Here is a 17155-nt window from a genome sequence, read left to right as displayed (position 1 = left end):
GGAGGTTTTCTGCACTATATAGGAAAAGTAATTGTTATAATGTATTCCTATCCAGTAAACAAGATTTATACATCCTTCCGCTCTTTAATGAGAGAATGAGAAGTTATTTTTGTTCTCAAAGCAAGAGAATGGAGGCATGTTGGCCAGGCTCATATGACCTGTGAGAAAGTCAGACCTGATGCCAGACACACAACCTTGCATCCTGCACCTTCTGTTATTTTTTATAGTGGATTTTTAACTACTTGTTTAAAATATGAAGCTACTTACATTGCTACAGTGGCATGTTTGTGCCAGCAAAGCCCTTTGCAAGTTTAAGTTGTGAACACTTTTAATACACAGCCATTCTTTACATGACAGTTATCAGATGGGCAACTGCCTTATCTCTTAAGCTGAAATGCTTTGATTTCTCCCTACTAATTTCCAATATAAAAATGCCTTGACATGGCCAGTTTTTCTTTCAATAATACTGGCAGTTACATTCTTAATCTTCCCACTTTTCCTTCATACACACAAGGCTACAAAAGGCCGTGTACCCTTGATGCAAGCTCCTGGCCTTTCATTTCAGCACAAATGGGAAATAAAGTGAAGATTGTCCACAGCAGAGCAATATATTTATGCAATTCAGAGACTACTAAATTCAATATTTTCTGAGCTGAACTTTTATAACTTTAAACTTTTATAACTTTTATGTGTATGTAGATGCAGATAGAGATATATATCTCACCTTTACTTTGGATATTTGGAAATTATACATGATTGCAATTCCAAGAAATGGGAATACATTTTGACGTTCTGTATTTATTCAAAATGCACCCATGAATTAGCACAGATTGTTGAAGTCTGACATCAACCCTTCAGTAGTTTATTTCAAAGAAATATAGTCCAGATTCACCAAAATGGATATTGAATGCAGCTGATGATTAATTTGTCCAATTACAGCTAAAAATAGTCTAGAAGTAACAGATGGGCATTTTTCTCTATCTGATCTGGTAGTGGTCATGTTAACTTATCAAATTGACAAAAGTAAGGTTTCTCAGAATAATTGTGCCTGGTCTAGGTCATTCTTACCACATGGCTGCTGCTGCAGGCATAAATCAGTATTTTGAGTCTGTTTTATTGTCAGTAACATTACAGAAACCATAACTCACCCCACTTCATTACTACACCCATTCGAGACAGACTTAGCAACAAAACCTCTGTCAAAATATATTTTCAACAGAAACAGCAACTTAGGGAAATTCTAAATGTAATATTTCTTTAGTATAAACTCAATCAAAATACTTCTTTTTCTGGGAAGCTGATTTGACATATTTAATATTCACTTCAAGATAAACTGCAGTTTCCTGGGCTGCTTTGCTGTCACACTGAATGAGTAATTTGCTGATTCTGGTACCTGCTGTCAGGGGACATGACTGATGTCTCAGACCTGAGGAGTGGGAGAGCTGTCATCCAGCTTCCTCCCTGCTCACTTCAGAAAGGAAGCAGCAGAAAAAGTTCTGTGTAATCCTCCACAACACAAGCCCTGAGCATAGAGAGAAAACACAGTAACGTTATAGGAAAGCTATAAACTGTCAAATAACTGGAAAAATGAGCAAGGCATTTTTGATCTGCTCTGTGTCTAATATAAGAACTTAACTGCAGAAGATCAAAGTCTCCAACAGGTGCAGAAGTAGTCCTGCAAGTCCAGCTCCAAGGCTCCTGATGTAAAACACTTGGCAACAGAGGCACAATTAAGAGGCTGATGTAGGACAGCAATCTCTGTTTGCTGTGTGCTGTATTCTTTGGTAACATTATATTTTACATAAACATCTGCCAAAAAAGTTCACCATATATGTTAGAGTGCATCTGGAGGATTGAAATTTCAGTTTTCATCTGCATTGTGCCATCTGTGATTGATTAACTTCCATTTCTATTTATTTAGGACACCATGTACAACTGGGTTCAAGTACAAATTCTGAAATAACAGATGATGAAGCCATTACCCCCATTACCCTGTGTGTTTTTTCTCATATTTTCAAAATGTTTCACTAAAATATGACAACATTCCAAACAAAAAAAAGGGGAGGTTATTTGGCAAAATCCTATACAAATTAAAAAATAGGGAGAATTCTCCTTCAGTGTCAGGAAGTTGGTATTCACTTTCATAAATCTTTGCCATCTGACTAATGGTTATGGACTGCAGATATTCCATTCAGGCAGTAGTCTATGCCTTACCCTCTCAAAATCTCTGGTTTGAAATTCAAGTAGGTTTATTAATGGCATATGGTCAGCTAAAAGAACATATTTCTATCTGAAATATTTTCTGCAGGAAATATTTAATTGCTATAGCTGAAATATATTTACAGGAGGAGAAATCTCATTTTGTTCTATATTTGACAGTGTCTTTATATAACTAAATTCATCCCTTCCCTATGACATTTAAATAGGCCCTGATCTTCAGAAAATGGGAGAATTAATTTCTCCATTCAGTAGTAAATGATTCTGTTACTGAAAAGCTTCTAGATATTTCAAAATAAATGGAACAAAGAAGGCATACAAAATATGCCTTCACTTTTATTTTCAGTAAATGTCATGTTTATAGCTATACTATAAATTCTGTCAGGAAAACCACTTAGAGAGGCAAGGTGGTTTTAAGGATTTCAGTGACACTGGTGAAACCAGAAGCAGATGTACACAGTTCAGATCTGGGTGGGGAGGTTATTTGCCTACCTTTACTCAGCAATTTTCATGTGGCCTGTGTTTTGATCAGCAGCTGTACTACTTGTAATATTCTTTCTGATCAGAAGCAAATTCTGCTCCCATTGAAAGAACCAAATACTAAATTCAGAGGGGAAAAAACTGACTTAGTATTAAATGCCTTCATGATTTTACAAAACCTATCTGACTTTACGTTTCTACACTGACAAGAGCTTACAAGTTTTGTGCTTGTCCCTTTTTATAGCCATTTCAATACTGTCACAGGTATATGTGAATCACATTAAAGAATAATTTCTATTTCCTTTTCATGCCATCAGCAAGCACTGGAGACCATTTATCTGTGATCTGGATTTAGAACAGTAGCCATCCATTTTAGACAGCATAGATAGGGAAAATCATACGCAGCTGATTTCCAAGGTTCAAGCACAAGATTAAGATCTTGGGCCAAATTTTGATTGATGCATCTTCACCATTTCCCTAGACAAGGAAGTGGTAATTCTGTTCAGTTGAAAGTATTTTTGTAAAACAATTTATATCCTTCTTTTTTTCCCTGCAGATCACGTTGTGTGTGAAGAGGAATTCAAATATGCTATGCTAGCTCTAAACTGTATATGCCCAGCTACTTCTACATTAATCACTCTGCTGGTTCATACATCTAGGGGACAGTAAGTATATACTTCCATAAAAAACCCCAAAACATCTTGGAAAAGTCATAGCTGATATTCTTTGGAAAGCAGCTTACCCTGAATTCCCACACAACTACAGTTTTAAAAAAGAAAATGCAACTTTCTGCACAATAAAAGCATCAAAATCCCTTACTCAAAGCAGTATAATTTTGAAGAGAACACCCCCTCCCCCCAGTATTTAAAGTTGCATGCTGTTGTGCCACTTTCTCAATATGAAAGTAGATGGAATTGTAGATCTGTCACAAAGTTCTACTTAAGAGCACTAACAAGTCCTAAGAATATCTAATTTAATATGTTAATTTGAAGATCTGTTTCAATGAACTCAAAAAATGGTTTTTTGATAACATATGGTATTTGCTCTTCTGTGCCTGCACATTAAGAGGCAAACAAACAGACATGATTTTTAACATGACTGCATGGCTGGAAGGGGTGCAGAATTATGGTGCCTCTGCAGAACAGTAGAACTCTGAATTCACTAAAATAATTTTACCACATCTGGTGTATCTCTGTTATGCTGATTCTTGGAATAATAAGGTATTCTTGATTAAAATGTTGTGGGCACACAGATGCATAAAGGAATAAATCCCAAAATCCATCTGTAGAAATGGAATACCTGCATATGCACTACACAAGTCTTGTAAAAACACTGATTTTTTTTCAAGTAACCATGAACCCAGTACATATATATTTATAAGCAGAGTTAGTAACCTTCTGTATGACATTTCTAGTATTCCCCTTTGCCCAGAATGGGGAAAACAGAAATTTTTCCTAGAACTTTTACTACTAAGAACAGCAAATGTCAAGATTTTAATGGCACTGTCTGCACTAGAATATCCTAACAAGAAGGCAACAAAACATTGTTTTGATACCTGCTGAGCACCATGGTGAAATACATTTTTTACCTGCCTACCTTTCATTCTGTGACATGCACAGAATACAGAGCCTTTCCCAGTTATTTCATATTACATGCACATAAAAGAAGAGCAGTGTTCCTAACAGCTGCCAGAGAATTTTGCATCAGCACAAAAGCAAACACACAAAAGGGAAATGTTTTCTGCTGTACTTAGGAACTTCAGCATTTCATTTTTTAACAGTCATATTGATCATTTACAAATTCCCAACTGTGATGCAAAGTACCTGTCACAGAATTCAAAGTGCTTAAGATTTCTTTTGTAATCAGAATTAATAGATGTAATCAGCATAATAAAAGTAACTGTTTTCTACTCTGGTCATTGGATACTAGGAGCAAAAAACCCCAAGTTTTTGCACAAATAGTTGTAGCATTACTTTGAATCCAGAAGGATTAAGTAATGTGTGTTTCTGTAAGAATGTACAATGTATGTTTCTGTAAGAATACTCTTCTGTATTTATACAGAAAGACTGAAAAATTGAAAATGTCTAGTTATTATTTATCTACTGTAGTCAGCACTCTTCAGAGCATTTATTCTCAGACAGACTCCAAAATAAGGGCATTTGTCCTTGTACTGCAGACATAAAACTCCTTTGGATTTGACTAATTTATATTTCAGAGGGGTTTTTTTGGCTTTTCTACATGTTGTTTTGTTGTTGAACAAGAGGTAAATTAATTACTAATTGTCAAAATAGATTAAATTACCTTTATGCGTATGAAAGATGAAGTCATATGAGCAGTTGAGTTTGGCCAAGTAAAAAGATGAAGTGAAAGCAGATTATTTAAACTACAAATAAAAATTTTAACTATACCTGTATTTATAAACCAAAGAAATACTAAATTAGATCTACACAATATAGAAAATGATGAAAAGAATGTAAATAATTTGTTCAATAGACTTCCAATGTTACTAATGAACTGCTTTCCTTTACATTAGTTCCTGTTTAATTATCCTTTTATTATCGTTTGCTATTAACACCTGCTTTAAACCTTATGTGGGACTCAAGTTTTAAATACCTGTTAAGGAGGTGTAAATCCTGTTGTCTTCTCAGCTGTTCATGGAATTCAAATCTTTAGTCTGTAAGACATCAAAATTCTACCCCAAATCTTACTTAAAATCTCATTATTGGTCTTAATTATTAATCTTAATATTTATGTTTAACTGTTATCTGATTATCTAAAATAGTAATACAACTCTATTAGGGTTTGTTTGACAATACAAAATATTGGAAGAAAATAACCTTTCTGACTTGAAGTTAATGTGATCTTTACAGTACAGCCCCATGGGAAGGTTTCAGACAACTCACTGGAACCAAGCAGACATTAAACAGGTGACCATTTTATTTTGGGGGGAAAACGTTCTGAAATTACATTGTTTTGTACCTGGTTCAGTACACTGGTTGGACTGGTGCAACAAAAATGGTTTACTTATTTCTATCTTGAAAGAAAATGTTTTCCTGAGGAGGGTGGAGAAACATGGTAAATTGAAAAAAAATATAAATTGTGTTAAGATATTGAAAATGTATAAATGAGGATAAAGGAGCATGTCCCAATATATTGAGATCTTCACTCAAGTGGCAAAACACAGAAAACACTTGTCAGTTTTGTGACCTATCTGCACATACGTGTGCATATATACATCAGTTATCTCCAGTGAAACTCATGCAGGCAGAACCTTCTTTCCACACGAAACTTAAAGAAGTTCCCAGGAGCTCCAGGGCTACAAGTTTTGGGGTTGCTGAGGTTTGGAACATTTACACTAAACTGTTTGCATTAAGGGCAGCAGCTGCACAGAGTAAAGGATGATCTGCTTTGTCATTTATTTTCTTGCAGTAGAGAAAAGGAGCTATGTACTTGTAATAGTCTGCAAGACACAGGAACCAAAAATACCCAGAGGGTAAAGATCACTGATAAGCAAATGCAGAAAAATCTCTCCTACAGATAAAATGACCAAAGACAAATGACTCTTTCCTACATAAGTTGTCATTAATGATACTCAGGCAGGAACCAGAGAGTCTGCCACTAAGCATGTGAAGAAACTGTCTTTATGAATAGAAAGAGCATGCTGCTGGTTTTACCTGTCATCCTCAAATTGCCATGGATCTACTTATTATGGTGTGAATTTAAACTAATTGAGCCATCTCTCTCCTGATATTAAAGCACATACTCTTATATGTCTATTACTTAGCAGAAAATGCTCTTTAATACATTAAAATAATCTCTGTACTTACAATATTACCAAGATTTGACCTCAAATATTTCTTTCAGATTAGCCCATGGGACATTTTCAATAGATATTTGTAGTTTCTATTGACAAGAAGTACCATTCTGATTAATAAGAGTTTTACATTAAGTGTTAAATTATTCTCTTTATGTTTCAGGGAGAGTCAGCAATCACCAGAACAATGGCAGAAAATGTATGGCAGATGCTCTGGTAACGAGGTGTATCACATTAACCTGGAAGAAAGTACTTTTTTTGCTGAGTATGAAGGGAAGAGCTTCACATATGCTTCTTTCCATGCACATAAAAAGTATGTTTATTTTCCTATCTACCATTAAAGGTTCAAAGAAATAATTACTTGTTTTGCCTGCAACGTAGCTTTGCACTAAAGGCACAGTAGTACACGCTACTCTGTTTCTGCATTTCAATATCTGACCTCTAATATGGAGGTTTCTGTGAGTCAGAGCTGGTCAGGTAAAAGCTTATGTTTGTTCTGTAGAGCCCACCTCAGTCTAAGAGAATAGGATGTAAAGGATATAAATGATGAGCTGGACAACAAGGAAAAAAAAGGCACTTTAGAGGGGTTTTCCTAGAATACCAATCCTTTCCCAAGTCCAAAGTAATCTAGAAAAGAATGGGTGGGAGGGTGGGAGGTTTTTATTTATTTAAGACTCAGCTGGAAATCTGGCTTCCTTTGTGGCATGTTCATTTTATGGAAAATGTACGATTTAAAAGTGGAGCATGGCACATTCTGGTCGTTGTTCAAACCTCAAACTCTTCTTTCTGTTAGATGATAACATACCTGCTTTAAAGTGCAGATGATGCATCACGTATCCAGTGCTGCTCTGTGAGATGAACATACAAATTAAACACAATTCATGTATGTTTGTATATATTTGATAAAATAAGCATTTCTCAAACCCTAAATGCTGGGTTTATTCTCATATTTAATCAAGGAGAGAAAGAGGGTTTTGCTGTAATTCCTTATTTTCTATCACTAATCAAATACATTTCTAAAAGTGAATTGTGAAATTTAAAAAATGAATTATGAAAATGGTTTCCATTATTTATAAATAATGAAACAATTTAACATGATTAATAATTTTTCATATCATGTATCCATTTTTCTACCAATATTTTCCCAAAAAGGACTATTCATCTGACAGAAAAAATCAACTAGAACAACATTAGGAGAATATTATGGGCATTACAAAAACCACTCAATTGCCTAGGAATTCATGAGCTCAGAAAAACTGCTTGATTTGAAGTGGCCTATTTAGCAGAAAACATTTTTCAAACATCTTTGTCATCCAGAAAGCTGCAAATGTTCATAATGTGCAAAGAATAAAAATACACCTGAGGTTCAGTTTTGACAATGGAAATTCTGGTGTTTGCAGGACTATGCAAAGTGAACCATGCCTTTCCTTTTCTAATTAAGGTTTGGAGTCTGTCTGATTGGTGTTAGAAAGGAAGATAACAAAAACATTTTGCTGAATCCAGGTCCTCGATATATCATGAGTTCTACAGATATATGCTTTTATATAAATATCACCAAAGAAGAGAATTCTGCTTTTAAGAAGCAAGAAAAGCATAGACAAAATCATGAATCAAAATTATCTTATCATGGAGCTTCTAGGTTACCAGTACACAGTATAATTGCCAGCATGGGTAAGTAAAAAAAGAATAAAAAATTACATCACAACATATTCCTATCTCATGAGTAGTACATTTTAAAGCAACTTCCTAAAATTTTAAGAAACTATAATCATGTATAGAAAGAATTATTATAAAAACTTTTAACATTTTCCTTGATATTAAAAAAAAAAACAAAACACAGACAAAACAACAACAAAAAACCCAAACAAATGGAATTGGGATCTCTTTTTCTTTTACTTGACAATGTGGAATTAAACTACTTAAGACTGGTATAAAAAAGTAACAGTGAAGTGTATGCAAAGCAAAACAACTGGGTAGATCACGAGTACTTCTTTGGCATTCATACCTGATTGTTTGTAAGAAGTTTTCTTGAGCTTCTTTAATTTAAAAAACACCATTTAGTAAAATCTGCAGGTTGTTGATGCATATAAATATGGACTCATTATATAAGGTATGATTTTAAAGAGGTAGTTAACAAGAAGACATAGACTAATTGTCAGGAAAAGTGCTCCTTTCCTCAAGTACAGTTTAAATATTTGTTTTGTATGCCATTAGCATAGTGTTGCTGTCAGTCCTTTGCCATGCAGTCAGGGAATCCCCACTAATTACAGGAATCTCATTAAAATGTTCTAAGCAGCACACTGAGGAAATGTTTTCCCTTACCCGTAGGGACCGTGGCCATCGATTTACAGGACACCGGGTGCCGCGGGCCCAGCGGGGCCACCCTGGCCCTTCCTGCCGAGGGGGGCAAGGAGGGCAGGAGGCCCAGCATAGCCCCAGTGCTGGAGGTTGCAGACTCCTCCTCCCTTCACACGTGTGACCTGCTCAGTGACCAGTCAGAGGATGAAACCACTCCATCGGATGATGAAGTCTCTGCAGGCTTAGAGTACGTATAGTACACGTAAAACAGGGTGAAAAGTTAATACTATATAAAAAGCATCAATAATCTTTTTTGACATGCAGATCAATCTGAGGACTTGTAGAAAGCAAGTGGCATGAAGCACAGTTAAGGAATTATTCCCTTCTAGGAAATGCTAGCAGAATGTTATAAGCCTATGACAGATTAACTCTTCCATTTGCCAGAAATTTTCTTCTTGCAGTTATAAAAGCTGTAGTGATGTATTGCAATCCCTTCATAGCATATTTTATGCCCTTTTTTTTACTTTCTATAATTACTAAGTCAGCACTCAACAAAGTTGTAAACAGATAAGTACACCTGTCATGAGATTGCAGTGATAATCAGATATCCAACAGGCTTTTTTGGGTGCTGGGGCTGGGTGTGTGATTTCAAAATGCAGAAATGACAAAAAAGCAGTATGGGACAAAATGATCACATCTAATTCAAAATGCCTGTTAGTGTGTTACTGAAAGTAATGATGCATTATTCAGATAAACCCAGAAGATTCAATCCTGCTGTGCAGATGAGCAATTATGTTTATTGGGATTGCTGACAGGGGTGTTAAAACTGAAATACACAATTAAGCCAGTGCCTCAACCAGCAGAGTTTCCCATCTCCACCAGTGACAAGCATGAGACGCCCCAGGGAAGACTGTCAAACTCCAGAGAAAAAATTAACCGGATAAGTCATCTTAAATATGCAGACTGAAACACCAGGATTTAAAAGGCCTCTTGTAAAAAAAACAAAACTACAGTCAATTAGAAATTTCATCTCATTGGGTAGAGGATTTTCCATTTAGAATTTATTCAGCCATTTTGAAAGTATGTTATTAAAGCAAAAAGGTAATGACTTCACTCATTCTTGATAAGTGTTTAAAAAAATTGGAGAAGGAAGAGCAGAAGTACAATTATTTCTATTTTCTTTCCTTCTTTTTTTAACTTAAAAGTTTCCAGTTCAAAACACTATGACAGCACACTATGATACAGCAGACTGTTTTCAAAAACCCATGCAAAATTCCTTCAGTCCTCAAAAGCATGGCAGCTTTCACTAAGTTCTATTGAATTGGCTGCAAAATACATTTGTTTGACCTCTAATTATTAAACATAGTTCATTTTGTGTACTTGACTCTAAAACCTGGACATATGTATAAACATCCCATAAAATACTTGTGTAGTCACCTGTGTTTTGGTAATGTGCTATACTGAAAAATGGTTTTTTTCTATTTTAGGTATGCCAAAGGCTATCCTCCTTACTCTCCTTATATTGGAAGTTCTCCCACCTTTTGTCATCTTCTGCATGAAAAAGTCCCCTTCTGTTGTCTAAGACTAGATAAGGTAAAGGGAGTTTCTGTTACTAGATAGCCCTGCATTCTCATTTGTCTGTTGCATCTGAATAGAGCTAAATTCTGATTTCTCCTTAGAGATGAAGTCTGTGCAGCATTTGCTATAATATATTTTTTCCTCCTTTTCCTCACCAAGTGTTTATGTCTCACCACGTCTGTATTGGGTCATCTGATGCAATATTCACATGCACTGAACTTGTTTCTTACTTTGATTTTAGGGATGCCAGCATAACTACTATGAAGATGCCAAAGCCTACGGATTCAAAAACAAATTAATTATAGTTGCAGCAGAAACTGCTGGAAATGGCTTATATAACTTTATTGTCCCACTCAGAGCTTATTACCGACCAAAGAAAGAACTAAACCCCATTGTATTACTGCTCGATAATCCGTAAGGAGACTTTTGTTACCCCCTCTGCTGTTTTAAACTCATTTTACCATTATTTCAATAGATGACCACTTTTCACATGGCCAGCTGAAAATCAAAAACATTATGGCACACTTATCTTTGAGAAAAGTTAGTGACAAAAATCATACCCTATGGTCACTGTCTTATACAAAATTGACCTTTTACTGACTGTAAATGGCCATAGTAAACTTAAATGTCCTTATTCTTGATGCCAATGTTTCAGCTAAGTTTTTCTTAAAATTACCCCCAAAATTGTGAATGCTACTGCTAAAATTAAGTAACTTAATAAACACTGTAAAAAGCAAGCTGTGTAACAGTTTCACAGCTATGCGACAGCACTAACCTACTTAACACAATGCACTTACTGGCCTGGACCAGTTAGGGATATTTTTAATAACTCTACACTCAAAGATAAACAGTTCTTTAAACCAAGAGGACACCCACAGACACACTTAGTCTAAAATTATTTAAAGCCATGGATGAAAATTAAAACCTGCAGTATTGTTGTTACTTTTATATCTGTCTGCTGATCGCTGGGATTTTTCCATTTCTTGCTTTTAAAATTTCGGACAAATTTGTCCCTGCCAATACTGGCTCATTTATAATCTGATAATGAATCAGTTTTTTGGGTTTTTTTTTGGTACAGCTCAGCTACTTAAAATCACAGTTTGAAGACACAGAAACAGAGGTTAACTGTACAAAGAAAAGTAGAACAAGCTAAGAAAGCAAAAATGTCTTGTAGGTTGTGATTCCAGGGCTGACACTTCCTTTTGCGTAGATCTGTTCCAGTTTAAGTGATTTTTTTTCTACAAAGGCCTGCTGTGAAGTGTCCCACTTTGCCTCAGGCAGCTCCTTAGTCACCTGTGTTTGCACAACAGAAGGTTTTTATGTAGGTACCATGGTATATACAGTGAATTACACAAATTGAGAAGCCTAAATGAGGCTGAATCGCTTCCACTGGCAGTGCGAGAGCAAAGCCATGGGCACATGGGGCCCTCTAGCGCCAGCTTTTTTTGTCAGCACAGTGCCCTACTTCACACATTTCAATGCTGTTGAGACACTTCATGGCTAAACCCACTTTTGATTGATTAATGTGAAGTTAAAGCTCTGCTTGCTAATTAAACCAACACCCTTAGTGTTGTCTCCCTCTATGCAGCGTTTGCAGTTACTCCTCTGAAAGGCTTGAAAAGCAGTATGGGTCACAAAACCCAAGTGATGATTCGATTTCCACTTCACATTTTAATTAAGAATTCTTGATGATTATTTTAAGTCCTCCTAAGGCATACACTGGAGTATAACTTGGTAGTGTGTCCTTGACATCACTCATTCATTCTGATATTTGGAATTGTCCTGTGCCATAACATTTCTGATTTTAGAGGTGCATTTATTAATATAAGCATGTTAATTCTGATCATTCTTTATGATCACAGCAAACTGTTGATTCACAGCTTTCTGAAAACCTATCTCCTGCTTAAACTGATATTGTAATGCCAAACTTTAAAAAAGTTATTTTTTTAAGAAAACCCCAAAGTACCAGTTGATTGAAATATTTTAGAAGAGATGCTGCTGTTGTGATACTGTGTTTCATTTTGTAATTCCGTCTGCTGCTCAGGCCAGATATGCATTTTCTGGATGCAATCTGTTGGTTTCCAATGGTTTACTACATGGTGGGCTCTATCGACAAGTAGGTGAAATAACTGTTAGAAAACTTTGTAGTCTCAGTGGTTTGTTGTGTGTATTGTCACTGCATGTTTTAGTGTGCGTGTTGTAGCTGAGATGAGCTTTTTGCATGCATAGTCTGTGTCTGTGTGCTGTAATTTGGGATTTCAAATTTCTCATTTATAAAGGATCTCATGTGAAAAGCATGACAGGAAGCACAAGTTAATATCTTCAAAACATAAGATTAACTGTTATTTAGGTGAGTTCATATATTTCAAGAGATGAACAGATTATACCCCTGATTCTAGTGTCAGTCTGTACTGAGTTATAACTTGTTGGAATTCATTGACTCAGGTTTTGTAAAGATAGCTACAGAATGCAAACAGTCTTGAATGTGTCCAACAGTCTTCATCTTCCACTACTTAAATTATCACTTACTCCTACATTTCTGTCTTCACCTCTGCTAATATATGTTTATGGATACAGGTTTAGCAACAGAAATTTCATGTAAAAATCAGGCAGAAACAAGAGAAGAGCACGGACTCAGGAGTATTTTTGTAAACTCCTCTGCGTAGAGTGTAAATGTGAAGAAAACCATTTGCTTCACTACATAGTGAATACTGAATTGGGGCTACAAGTCCACAATATTAATCCCCCCTATAGAAATCAAAAAACTTACTTCCTGCTTATAATAGTGATACAGTTACAGATTTACCTTGGTGGTACCATGGTCCTTGTGAGGTTTACAAAGGGTCTACAGAAATGTTTTTCACTTTACATTTTTTCCTCTTAAGCAAGAAAGGGTTGCAGGTTATTAACATCTAGTACTTTCTTAACTCTTAAGTCCATAATAGTTTTAAAAAGAACTCATAGTGGCAGAACAATTAAATGTATACTCAAGAAGGAATACTCAAAGTATTCAAAGTAGTTGATAACTGTGATCTTAACCTATTTTATTAATGTGGAAAATCAAACTTTGTTTAAATTTACTGAGTTTATTTCAAAATGGAAATCGCCAAATCCCTCCCTAATGGTGTTTTGTTGTTCTTTTAGAATTGAATGCATTAAAAAAAATGAAGCATGTAGTCTTTGGAATAAATCATTGTTTAGAATTCAAAAGTTCAGTCATACCAGCATGAACTTCTGCATCTTTTCTGACACTAAAATCACTTTAATTCACGGTGCAATAAGCAACCATAGTTTGTAGAGGGTTTTTTTGACATCTATTTTCATTAATTAGATACTTTAAAAAATATAGTTCATACGTATTCCCTGTGTTTTCCTCAACGTGTTTTTAAATCACGTACAACTAATAGATCTGATCAGCTATAGATAAGAAATACATTGTAAAACATGCACATTTCCTTTTCTCATTAAAGGGGTATAAAACACGTTCCCAAAGTACCACCTACTACCTGCAAGTATCTGAAATATTTATCATTTGGTCACCAGCAATGTCATCATCTTAGATAGAAAACCACCAAAGCAATGATTCTCATTTACCATTCTCTTTTTGTTAGAAGTAGATGGGTCACAGAAGAGCAGCTTTACCAAAACTCAGAGCAGAGAGGGACTTCATCAAAATATGTCAAGTAGTAGGTACCTGTACAGATTTGAGATCTGTAACTGAAGAGATTTCACAGTTGTGCAGAAATCTAGTCAATCTTGAGAAACCTTTAGCTACAGGTACATGAGAACTAGAATTATAATACTTCCACATGCGCATTTTTCAAATTCTCCACAAGCTAGCCAAAGGTAACTGCTAAAATAAGAATAGCTGTTGAGCTTATGAAACACTGAAATGCAAAAAATCTGGGTATTTCAGAATATGCTGCTATTTTCAGGGATCAACTGAAAGTCTGAAAAAGCAGAAATACAAATTACTCAGAAAAAAGTTTGGACTTCTACTTGTGCACTGCAGTTGTTGGCATAGATCATAAAAAATCAGTTTTTCTTTTGCGGTAGACAACCATCAATGATATTGCACAGGTTCAAAAATAATGATATATATTCTTCCAAAATAAGTTGTTAAAAAAACCCACCATGTTTGTCAGAAAGTGCTTGGGGTCTGTGGAAAATGTTGTTGTTAAAACAGCTGAAACATGCTTCATTTTGGAGACAAAGGTGCAAGGCATGATGAGAACTGTAACTCATCTGTCTGTGTTTTCTGTGGTTGGGCTTCACACAGTGTCCAGCTGTGCACAAAGTTCTGCTGCTCTGCAGCTGCTCCCAAAAGTATCCTGAGACCACTCCAACTCATTTATTAACATTTTGAAACCAAAATAAAACTGTGGGAAAGAGCAACTCAGAGCATTTATTTGGGTTTTTCTATTGTCAGAAGTAACTGCAATGGAGCAATTTGTGGCAGTGGATAAGGCCAAAGTCTTCCCAAGTAACTGCTAAAGGCTTATTTAAAAAAAAATTATATAAATTTATCATTAACAAAAAAAAAGAGAGGGACTGTAACAACCTAATGAAGTAGATTCTGTATTCTATTCTACCAGTTAATTGAGATGTTATCCTTGATCGTATTAGAAGTTACGATATGTAGCTGATCTGCAGATGCCAGCCATGGCTAATCTTTCAGGTGTTCCATATTTAAGTTGCCTGCTTCTTTCTCCCTCTTTCTCTTCACAAAAGCCTAGATGACTTATTAAGGTGTGGGGTCACCTTTGCAGCTAATATGGTGGTGGTGGACAAAGAAAGCACCATGAGTGCTGAGGAAGACTACATGGCAGATGCCAAGACCATTGTGAATGTGCAAACCCTCTTCAGGTAAGGCATTTTTGCAGTCTATCTACACATCCTCATTAATTGTGAAATCCTTGATACCTTTTGTGCCAAGAAATTACTCTTTTTTTTATTCTACTTAAGTTTTCCCTTGCATGAATTTGTGTCTTACATAGGCAAACATTTTCCCACCCTGCTTAGCAATTCACTTAGAATCCTGAGGTATTCTCCTGAAAGCTCAGATGAAATGCTTTGCATCCCAAAACCGGATGATCATTTTAAGAGGTAGCTGGCAGGTTTACAGGAAGGAAAATAAAGTTACTCTTGAAGACTTAGGATGAAAGGTAGTTGAGAAAAGAAAATTCACAATAATGCTAAAGCCCATATGCAAAACAGATCCTTGTAATGCTGAAAGCAGTGCATCACTATGAACTTAGTAGCAAGTGTTCACACCTTGAATATTTAGTTTTGCACAAAAGTTAGGGTTTTATATATATGCAACATTACAAATGACAGGAACGTGGTAAGAGTCATGAGAGTATAAAATGATCATTCTAGTAAAGGGGCTGAGGAGGCTGTGTTGAAAAGCAGAACACTGAGATTTGCTATTCCTTCTGAGAGCTCTCCTCATTAAAGCCTTTGTGTTAAATATCTTCGTTCAGTAAGTATGAAAAAATGTGTCAGTTTGAGCAGAGAAAAATATTTGCTTAATAAAAACCCCCCAAAAATCTCACACAAAACAAAACACACTACATAGTCAGCTACAAAATGCCTCTCTGATTTGGGGCTTAAGCCTAGCACTTCCTGGTGTTCATTCTAGTAAGACCTGGAAGAAAATTGAGTATCATTCAACACTGCTTCTATTGCAATTACTTGTTTTCTGTGTCAAGCCTTCCACAAAAGACCAGAGAGAGGTGCATAGTAAAAGTCCTTTGAATCCTTCAGTGGTTTAGAAAACTGAGCTCATTAAAATACAAGTATTTCAATGGAGCTTTTTTGTAAACGCAGATCTGTGAGAATGCAGTTAAATGCTGTTTGCATTTCTGCATGTGCTCAAAAGAATCAAAATCTACAATGCACAAGAAACTTTAGTTCTTTTTCTAACTCAGTTTCTGAATTGGTACCCAATACGTGCACAGGTCTGTTTCGTACTCACACTTACGAAATTTGGGTTGAACCTATAACTGAACTTTATCTGTGCATCACTCAGATCCACTCCTAACCATACAGTGCTAAGGCATCTCACTGAGGTTTTTTACATACATCAATTTTTCAGAAATACATTTTACCCCCAAATGGAAAAAGGAGTTATATCAAAAATAAAACTTGCAATGTTCCAATTGTTTTTTCCCATAGTTGTGCTCTACTTTGTAAAAGATCCTAATAGGAAACTACATACCTTAGGTATCCAATTAGATGTTCTGTACACTCCTTCAGTTGTCTTGCACGATGTTTGCAACTAGATGGCAGCTTTAACTCACATACAAACTCTATGTCTGGTTCAGTATTAACACTGCGTATTTACAATCAAAGTGAATTAAAATAAATATCTTGGTTTAAGACTTAACAATACTTCTTCATAAAACTTTATAGACTTTCACAAATAATGTATTGCATAAACTTGTTTTTTTCCCTAGAACATGTACAAAAATGTCACTGCATTTTTTTATATTATATAAAAGTGGCAGAATTAAGTAAGCTTTGGGAAGAGGCATAAGGTAGTGGCATTTACCTGTTCTACAGAATAAACTACACTCATTGCACCAAGGTAAATAATTTTGTAAATGACCTCTAAAAAGATATTGAAGGCTTTTTCATCACTTATTAATAGCTACTAATAGCAGAAACTAATGAAGAAAAGACTGAACATGGTAGAGAGCAACAGCATTTAACACAAACTGTAGTGTTAAAGAGCGATTTTAAACCCCTGGATTTAATATATGCTGT

At 35.5% G+C, this 17155-nt stretch overlaps 1 protein-coding gene and 1 long non-coding RNA gene across 13 annotated transcripts in view; one reads left to right on the top strand and one right to left on the bottom strand.

The window, feature by feature from the left end:
* Positions 1–17155, top strand: part of KCNT2 (potassium sodium-activated channel subfamily T member 2) — a 115680-nt gene that overhangs the window by 76834 nt on the left and 21691 nt on the right. For 4 of the 8 annotated variants that reach the window (XM_069022369.1, XM_069022366.1, XM_069022364.1 and 1 more), the window contains 9 exons: positions 3254–3362; positions 5568–5624; positions 6675–6824; positions 7953–8182; positions 8840–9056; positions 10297–10402; positions 10629–10801; positions 12432–12503; positions 15119–15253. In XM_069022369.1, coding sequence (XP_068878470.1) covers positions 3254–3362; positions 5568–5624; positions 6675–6824; positions 7953–8182; positions 8840–9056; positions 10297–10402; positions 10629–10801; positions 12432–12503; positions 15119–15253 — 1249 coding nt within the window. The remainder of the gene's footprint in view (positions 1–3253; positions 3363–5567; positions 5625–6674; positions 6825–7952; positions 8183–8839; positions 9057–10296; positions 10403–10628; positions 10802–12431; positions 12504–15118; positions 15254–17155) is intronic. The other 4 variants (XM_069022370.1, XM_069022371.1, XM_069022368.1 and 1 more) reach the window with 1 other exon arrangement.
* LOC138113730 (uncharacterized) overlaps positions 1–17155 on the bottom strand; it is a 55086-nt gene that overhangs the window by 22047 nt on the left and 15884 nt on the right. For 3 of the 5 annotated variants that reach the window (XR_011152309.1, XR_011152308.1, XR_011152312.1), the window contains one exon: positions 16608–16721. The exons of the other annotated variants lie outside the window; for them this stretch is intronic. This is a non-coding gene — a long non-coding RNA (uncharacterized lncRNA). The remainder of the gene's footprint in view (positions 1–16607; positions 16722–17155) is intronic. 5 annotated transcript variants of the gene reach the window in all.

This window comes from Aphelocoma coerulescens, chromosome 8 (genome assembly GCF_041296385.1).
Source record: "Aphelocoma coerulescens isolate FSJ_1873_10779 chromosome 8, UR_Acoe_1.0, whole genome shotgun sequence".
Classification (NCBI taxonomy): domain Eukaryota; kingdom Metazoa; phylum Chordata; class Aves; order Passeriformes; family Corvidae; genus Aphelocoma; species Aphelocoma coerulescens.
The sequence above is the reverse complement of the archived record's forward strand: the minus strand, read 5'-3'. Positions and strand labels throughout refer to the sequence as shown.